At 35.8% G+C, this 9321-nt stretch overlaps 1 protein-coding gene across 1 annotated transcript in view; it reads right to left on the bottom strand.

Moving 5' to 3' along the window:
• Window positions 1–2660: 2660 nt before the first annotated feature.
• The window catches only part of ZNF214 (zinc finger protein 214), an 11956-nt gene continuing 5295 nt past the window's right edge, over window positions 2661–9321 (bottom strand). Inside the window, exons 4-5 of the mRNA XM_003781058.3 lie at window positions 5694–5855; window positions 2661–4351 (exon numbers count right to left, since the gene is read on the bottom strand). Of these exons, the coding sequence (XP_003781106.2) occupies window positions 2661–4351; window positions 5694–5855 (1853 nt within the window). The remainder of the gene's footprint in view (window positions 4352–5693; window positions 5856–9321) is intronic.

A 9321-nucleotide genomic window follows, 5' to 3' on the forward strand; every position in this document is an offset into this window, starting at 1 on the left:
GGGCCCAGGCTGGATTCAAACCAGCCACCTTAGGTATATGTGGCTGGCGCCTTAGCCACTTGAGCCACAGGCGCCGAGCCACACATTTGTGTTTTCAAAATTTTTAATAAGACATTTAATATATTTTGGTAAATTTGGCTTTCTCTTATCCACCCTGATGTTTTTGGCCAACTTCTTGTGTTTTTTTGTACTATCTTTGCTATAGAAAGTATTTTTTTTTTTGCTTTTATCTTCTGTTTTGAAAAGTATCTGAACTTGTTTTAGTTGTAATTTCTAAGTTTTGAGGGAAAAAAAGACTTTTCTTAAACTGTAAAGAAGAAAATGTTGTCATGAGTCCCTGTTATATCAGATTAGAAACGTAGCACCTTGGCACCTGTGGCTCAAGCAGCTAAGGCGCCAGCCATGTACACCTGAGCTGGCGGATTCGAATCCAGCCGGGCCTGCCAAAACAATGACAGCTGCAACCAAAAAAAAAAAAAAAAAAATAGCCGGGCGTTGTGGCGGGCGCCTGTTATTCCAGCTACTTGGGAGGTGGAGCAGGAGACTCGCTTAAGCCCAGGAGTTGAAGGTTGCTGTGAGCTGTGATACCATAGCACTCTACCCAGGGCAATAGCTTGAGGCTCTGTCTCAAAAAAAAAAAAAAAAAAAAAGAGAAACGTAGCACTTTTCTCTATACCACCCCCAGAGTTGCCAGATTTAGCATACAAAAACACAAAGTATCCAGTTAAATTTGAATTTCAAGTAAATTATTTGCATTAAGTCCATGCAACATTTGCAGTATACACTAAAAAACTTCTTTGCTTATATGAAATTCAAACATAAGTGGAGTCCTGGCAACTCTACTTTCCCACCCAAACTTTTATTATATAATGTGCTTCTATACTTAGCATTTGTATATTTTCTTGTACAACTATTTAAATTTTTTGAAGTTTTGAAACACATTAATTATTCAGACTTAACTGCATGTTTACATGATTTTAGTGCTCACCACCAGTCCTTTATTACATGGCTTTCACATTCTTGAACTGTAAAAGGCACATGTATGGTATGCTGTTTTTTAGCTTATCATCTAAAATACTCTTTCTTGCAAATATAATGGACTATTTTATTAAACTGTTCCTTAACAGTTGACTTTTATTAAATCTCAGAAATTCTGAAGGTGCTATTGCATTGTCTCCTGAGTTACCATTGCAGAGGTATCTATCCTCCCTTTTTAGCTTTGTAGATAACCAGAATTTTTCTGCATGCTTTCAATTGTTCCTTTTTTTTCAAAACTGTTCCTAAGACTGTTTTCATACTGGTTTTGCCTGAACTCTAGGGAGCATATGCTGTAATCCAGGTAAAAATTCTTAATATCTTTAATCATTGATTCTATTTCAAATGTTTTTTATATTCCTCAGAAACATCTTTAATTCTTACATTGGACTTCCACCCTCTGCTCTTCATTTTCTTTTCTCATTATTTCCATCTCAATATCTTTTCCTTAGCCATTTAAGATCATTTCAAGTTTATTCATGACAGCATTGATATTTTCCAATGTTAATTTTACTTTGTTGCCTTTTATTTTGATACATGTTTAAATTCACTAAAGTTCTTCATTGTATCTATTTCTCCTTTTATTTTAGAGGCTTTTCTCTACCTATGGATTTCTACTCTAGCTTTTTTTGAGATCAGTTTTCTGTTATGACACTGGGGATGCCAACTTTTTAAAATACTTCCTCGGTGGCGTAAGCAGCTAATTTTCAGGACAGTAAGTTTCTAAGTCTTCAGGATGATATTCCTTTTTCTGATATAGCAATTCCCTTGAATTTCACTTTTTACTTTGGAAATACTACCTCAGCCTATTTGCATATCAATAGTTAATACTTTGTTAGTGTTTTCCTATTGACTCTTCTGCATTTTTTATAATGGGTTATAAAATGGTTTATAAAAACCCTTCACACTTAAGAGGGTTTTTCTCCAATTATGTAAGTAGAGGTTAAATTCTCTACTTACATAATTAGCTTGAGGGTTCATTGTTGTACACAGCTGACTTCAATTCTATTCCTAGCACTCTGTTATACTAAGATTAAATAAAATTCTACTCCTTGAACTCCTGGTTCTGAATGGAACATCTTCTGTTTCTAGCATTCATTCCTATCAACTTTTGTCCATACCTTTCACATCTTAGAGAAACTAAATGTTGTACTTTTTGCTAGGTGGTGTCTGAAACTATGAATAAATGTGGAAAACTAGGCAGGGGAAGGAATGAGAGTGCACTGTGGTCACCAACATTTGAGGAAATGTTTTGAAGTCAATGAAAATACAAAGTTGAACACACAGAATAATTTCATGCATATTGAAATGCACCAAAAAAAAAAAAAAAAGGACTAGGATGAAGGGTTTTCTTCTTAAATTTTAATATATGTTTTAATGACTATGTTTATCATGGGTAAAGAAAATATTCTTCAGTTTTAAATGTATATAAATCCTCCTAAGAACCTCCTCTTAAAGCAAATAATTCTTAATTGCAGTTAGAGGAACTGTAAATGTATGGGATTTAGTTAGAGGAACTATAAATGTTGTATGGGATTATTTGTCTTGTTTACAGGATTTCCTTACCAGTAGCATTTACTGGGTTTAAAGGTTAAGCTTTGATTACAGGTATTAATAAACAAGATTTATACACTTTCTCTTCTATAATTACTGTGAAGATGTGAATTCTGATCAAATCCCTTGTAATATTCATGGCATTTATAAGGTTTCTCTCCTGTATGAACTCTTTGATGAATTCGAAGAGCTGAGCTATGACTGAAACCTTTACCACACTTAGCACATTGGTAAGGCTTCTCTCCCGTGTGGACCCTCTGATGAATGTGAAGATTAGAGCTATGACTAAACCCTTTGCCACAATCATCACATTTATAGGGTTTTTCTCCTGTATGGATTCTCTGATGAATAAGAAGATGTGAACGCTGACTAAATCTCTTGCCACACTCTTCACACTTATAGGGTTTCTCTCCAGTATGTACTCTTTGATGAGTGTGAAGCTTTGAACTCTTGCTGAAGCCCTTCCCGCATTCATGACAAGTATAGGGTTTCTCCCCTGTGTGAGCCCTCTGATGAATGCGAAGATCTGAGCTGTGACTAAAGTCCTTTCCACAGTCATCACATTTATAAGGCTTCTCTCCTGTATGCACTCTCTGATGAATTTGAAGATTTGAACGCTGGGTAAAGCCCTTGCCACAATCATCACATTTGTAGGACTTCTCTCCTGTGTGTACTAACTGATGAATTCGAAGATTTGAGCTCTGACTGAAGCCCTTACCACACTCATCACACTTATATGGTTTCTCTCCTGTGTGGACTCTTTGATGAACATGAAGTACTGAATTCCGACTAAAACTCTTACCACACTGATCACATTTAAAAGGCTTCTCTCCCATGTGAAGTCTCTGGTGAATGTGAAGAATTGAATTTCTACTCAGGTCCTTATCACACTCAAATTTATAGAGTTTTTCTTCTGTGTGGACTCTCTGATGATTATGAAGACTAGAGATCTGACTGAAGCTCTTACCACATGCATTACAGATGTAAGGTACCTCCCCCGTGCAGATTCTCTGATGAAAGTGAACTCCTAAGCTCTGACCAAAGTTACTGTTAACTTCATCACACCCATACAGCTTTTTACCTACATAGATTCTTGGATGTCTATATAAGTCTGATCTATGAGAGAAGACTGCTGTGCTGATGGAGTAATGATAGAGGTTATCTACAAGCTGATTTCCCTTGTGAATACATTGTGAGTTCCAATAATAAATTTCACTACATTTATTACATCCACAATACTTCTTTCCCATTGAGTCTTTCAAGAGGTCATTTTGGCAAATCTCCCCAATGTACTCTGGAAGGGCTTCCTTCACTGGGATATAAGAATGCTGAACTAAAAGCTTCTGTTCTTTTTCAGTGGAGAGGTTCTTCCTGGATATGCCAAGATGGTACCTGCCCCCTTGAAAACCATGTGAATCACTCATGTAGATTTCTTTACCACAGTCTGAAGTGGTTTTTGTTTCTAAGGACTGCCAAGGTATAAATTTTTTATATTTTAAGTTCCTGGGATTTTTCCCTTCGAAAGTTAATTTGTAATTCCCATACCCTGGTACTTGTGTGGAGAGTATTAACCATTCTTGACACTGGGAAAGGTCTTGCTGTGTTATGTCTTTGGAATCTACTTCCTGAGCAGTTACTTCACAGCTCTGATCCTCATATATCGGAGTGTCAGCATTCCTCCAGCCTTTCCAGCAGGAAAAATTTTCATATTCTAAATATCTGAATCTTTCTTCTTGGGGTTTGAAGCTCACATTCCAGTTTCCTAGAAGAAAAAGAAGATAATTCAGTCATGAGATAAAAGTTGTATTTGAAAATTTCTAAGTGTCAAAATCAACAACATCACTGTCACTCTGGAGTGATAGAAATATAGGTGAGGATAGGAATAGGAAAGAAGGTTAGGACTTCAGCTGCTCCTTTTGAGTCTGAAATTCATTTGCTTTGTTCATTCGTATATGTATTCATTCATTTGTTTATTTATTCATTCTACAAGCATATCTTGAGCATCTACTATTTACCAGGCACTGTTAGAAAAAAGAATAGGGCCAACTGCTTCATGGAAATACTCTTAAAACTGATATTTAATTATACTATTTTGAGTATTATTATTATTAGAAATAAAATATATTGTTCTTACTTTTCTGTTCTAGAATGGTGTGGTAGACTGTTTGGAAAAAATGGCTACTTACTTGCTGCTTTATCTATGACTTTGGTGTTCTCTTTCTATTCTGTCTCTACGCGTGGCTGTATTTGGTCACTGCGACAATAGCCAAAGTGATACAAGCAGAGACTTAAAAAGTGTTTGCTCTCTCTCAATGCTTCTGAAATTCCTGTGATTACTACTATATAAATGAGTCTCAGTTAGCTTGTTTGCAAAGGGACGTAAGGCTAACACATCCCAATTATCCCCACTGATACTAAGCCAACTGCCAGACATATTAGTCAGGCCAGCCAGCCTCATCTATCTTACCCCAATCAAGTCTTTTCAAGATAGAAGATCCATCCAGCCAATAAGAATCATGAAAAATGATAGTTTAAACCTCTAAGTTTGGCATATTCACTATACAACAAAAGCTAACTTGTATAAATAGTATGAAAAGGAAACAAATTTAGGACCACACAAAGTTCACTATATATGGAGATACGTGCTTTAAGGGTAATTCAGAAAATAACTAAAAATCATAATCACAAATACCTATTAATTGTATAGACTAGGTGTCCTAGAAGATGTTTTGTTTTATACAAATGAGTCTGGGTTAGCTTGTTTGCAAAGGGACGTAAGGCCAACACATCCCAATTATTCCACTGATACTAAGCTAACTGCCAGACATTTGAGTCAGGCCAGCCTGACTTATGACACATTTTTCAGACTATTTCTTCTTCCACCTCAATACAACATCCCAATTCTTCCATGACTTTCGGGGCGGCACCTGTGGCTCAAAGGAGTAGGCCCCATATGTCAGAGGTGGTGGGTTCAAACCCAGCCCAAGCCCAAAACTCCAATTCTTCCATGACTTGAATACAGCACCAGATAAAAACCTGAATACTCAGCAAAACTGGTTCTAGAAGAAACTAAGTCTATTCCCTCTAAGATGGGATAACTTTACCTACTGACATGACATTTGTGTAGTTCTCCCACATGACTTCCCTGTAGAGCTTTTTTTGAGACAAATCCAGGAATTTCCATTCCTCCCAAGTAAAAATAATAGTCACATCTTCAAATGTTATTGCCATCTGGTCAAAGATCAGGCTTTCCAGGAAGAAAAAATCTAAGAGAGAAGAATAACAAGGAAAAGAAACATTTAGCAAAAAAAAAAAAAGAGGGGGAGAGACAGGTGGTAGGTAACACAACAGGCAAACTAGATAGAAAAAGAAGTAACTTCTGAACTTCAATTAGGAAAAAAACAAGAAAAGTAAAGGGAGGCACAATAATAGTAGTGGAATTGCTAGATATATATCCAATCATGAAACATAATCACTATTATAAGAAACACCTATATAGTGCAGCACTTGTCTGTTAATCACCAGACTAAGTACTTTACCTATATTCCAGTTAAAACTCACAGTAATAACCCTTTGTTGTAGGTACTATCATCGTCCCTGTTTTACAAATTAGTAAACAATGGTTGAAAGAGGATTAAGTATATTCCCAGGACTATAGTGCTATAAGGAAAACAATAGAATAGCTGGGACTGAGGTCCGCATACTACAGACCAAACCCGTTAGCCGCTGTACCAATATTGCTCAATGTTCTTTATATTACTGCATTGTGACTGATTACTTTAGATAGTATGTACTTTCTTTTTGCTGTAAGACATTAGATCTTATACCCTATACTTCTGCTAAGTATTCTCATACAGTGTTATCACTAATGTTTAGCCACATTAATAAAAAGTTCTAGCTGGGCACAGTGGCTTATGCCTGTAATCCTAGCACTTAGGGAGGCTGAGGCAGCAGGATCACTTGAGACCATGAGTACCACACCAGCCTGAGCAATACAGTGAGACTCTGCTTCTACAAAAAAAATTAGGAAATAAAAAATAATAAAAAGTTCTTATATAATTTTCACTATGACTCTTTACAGTTTGGGAAAATTGTCTGTTTTATTTCTACTTAATAAATCCACTATCCTCATATTCTTAATTATTTGAAAATTCTCTACATAATCTATCTTATCAAGTATCATCCTGCTCCAACCTGAATGTACGCTGAAGCTCCACTTTCTTTTGAGCTCCATTTTTAAGACCATATAATCATTCCTCTTTTGTGATTTACTCCTTTATTTTAGAGAAGGACACCTAAATGAGTTTAATCAAACCTATGAGTGTGAATCAAACCTAGGGCCAATGAGAAAAGCAAAGGTGAGAAACAAACGAGGTTCTCTTCTGTGACAGACAGTTTAAAAAAGAATTTCCTAGCATAGTTACTAAAAAAAAAATCCCTAGAATTCATTTGAATCACTGTATACCTGAAGTCTTCATTTATCCCCTCATACTGGCTACGTATAATCTTCTTGAATGAAAGAATTTTTTTCAGAATTGCTTCACTGTTTGTAACCATTCGGTGTTGCTGCTAATATTGATTTTTTAAAAAAAATTCTAAGCACTTTGTAGGTAATCTTTTGTTTTCTCTCTGGAAATATTTTAGGATCCTTTACCTCCTTATCTCTTCTTGGTTTGGGATTTTTTTCATTGGTTCTACTGGGCATTCAGTGAGCCCAGCAAAACCAATAATCTGCAGACAGCTGCTCATTAGCTTTACCAAATTTTCTTGCTTCTTTGCCAATTTCTTCTTCCCTCTAATTTCTCTGTTCTGGAACACTTTACTTACACTGAGTTACCTGTTAGTCAGTCATACATCAGTTCTTTTGGATGATCTCTTTATGTTCTTTCTTTTTATTCTACTATCTGGAAGGGTTTTTCAACCTTCCAGCTCTTCCGTTGAATTTCTTATTCTGGCAACCATGTTTTAATTTCTAAGAGATTATTTTCCTTCTGTTATGGTTCTTTTTCTTGGCATCCTGTTCTAGTTTTATAATGCTTTAAAAACTTTCTTAGGGTATTAGTAAGAGTTCTGTTGATGCAACATCTCATTACTTTAGGAATGCTAATTTGAGTTTATACCAAGTTTTCTTACGTTACCTGCATTATGTTCCCTCGGTGTTATCAACACACACACACGCGCGTGCACACGCACACGCACACACACACTTATTTTAGTTTCTCTCTTTAAAGTTGAAGATTTTTACTTATGTATCTGCTTATTCTTAGATAAGCAACAAAGGTGATTCAAATGCTAGAATTCTTAGAGAATGTTCCCCTACTACAGAAAATAGATGTCTCATTTCCTGTTTGAAGGGATGCGTGTTCACTTCAGGCTGGCCTTCTGCTTCAGGTGGTATGGATGCAACCTTAGCCCCTCTGAAGTTTATAGGGCTTGTCAGTTCCTTTCTAATCTATATTCTCCTGCGTGAGCATTCTACGATGTAATATCTTTAGCTCGAAGTGGCTGTTACCACTATTCCTCCTGTTGTCTTTCAGATCTTTGTTGAAATTTCTCATTTTCTGATGACTCAGCACTTAATCATTTGCAAAGTAATAATTTTTTTAGTTTTTTTATTACCACCATTACGTAGAGAAATATAAGTATTCAAACTACTTAAAAGTATTTTAACGGGAAAAACAGACCATAAATTAGTTTTGTGACAAGGTTATTTAATAACATTCTCAATTCTAAATTTTAATTTAAAACAGAGTAAAAACTAAGCATAAGGGAATAGATATTTTAAGGGGTTTACAAAGATGGATAGAAACTAAAATGTTAGCAGCAGCTAAACATCACTGAATATGTATTATATGAACAGAACTATGTTTATCTCATTTACTCTCACAACACTCCTATTAATAAACCATTATAATCTACACTAAAAGAACGAGAAGTCTAACATTTAGTAATGCTAAGTCACTTGCACAAGGTCATGTAATTACAAAACAGAGGTTTTTAAACCAAGGCCTACCTAGTAAGTGAAAGTGGGGGAAGTTAAAAACATTTGGTTAAGGGTTATAAATTAGTTATTTCCACAGACCATCACAATGTGTTAATGTAGAATGCCCCCAATGCAGAGAAGAGGCACTGAAATATTCCAGGGTTCAAAACATACCACCAAAGTACTATTTTCCAAATAAACTATATGAAAATACATATCTACACAATGAAACATTATTTATAAATAAGAACTTAAGAATGAGAAAATTCAGTGCTCTATACTTAAATATCTAATGGTTTACTTTTAAATGTCTATAAAATAAATTTTAATAAGCCTATTTTGAATATATCAATAAAATAAGACAATAAATTTGGGAGGCTCAGAAGTCCAGAGTAAAGGACTAAAAATGGGGAAAGAAAGTTAGTATGTGTATGGAAAATAAATGAAATCAATGGTTTCTCACTTCATAAAAAGTACAGTGAAAATAAAACTCAGTCTGTGACTATTGGCTTTGTTATTTTTTTTAAATACTTAAGAATTTCTCTGGGCTCAGCACCTGTGGCTCAAGTGGCTAAGGCACCAGCCACGTACAGCTGAGCTGGTGGGTTCAAATCTAGCCTGGGCCTGCCAAACAACAATGACGGCTGCAACCGAAAAAAATAGCTGGGCGTTGTGGTGGGCGCCTGTGGTCCCAGCTACTTGGGAGGTGGAGGCAGGAGACTCACTTGAGCCCAGGAGTTGGAGATTGC

Source organism: Otolemur garnettii, unplaced genomic scaffold (assembly GCF_000181295.1).
Source record: "Otolemur garnettii isolate 467f Iridium unplaced genomic scaffold, OtoGar3 scaffold00001, whole genome shotgun sequence".
In the NCBI taxonomy this organism is placed as follows: domain Eukaryota; kingdom Metazoa; phylum Chordata; class Mammalia; order Primates; family Galagidae; genus Otolemur; species Otolemur garnettii.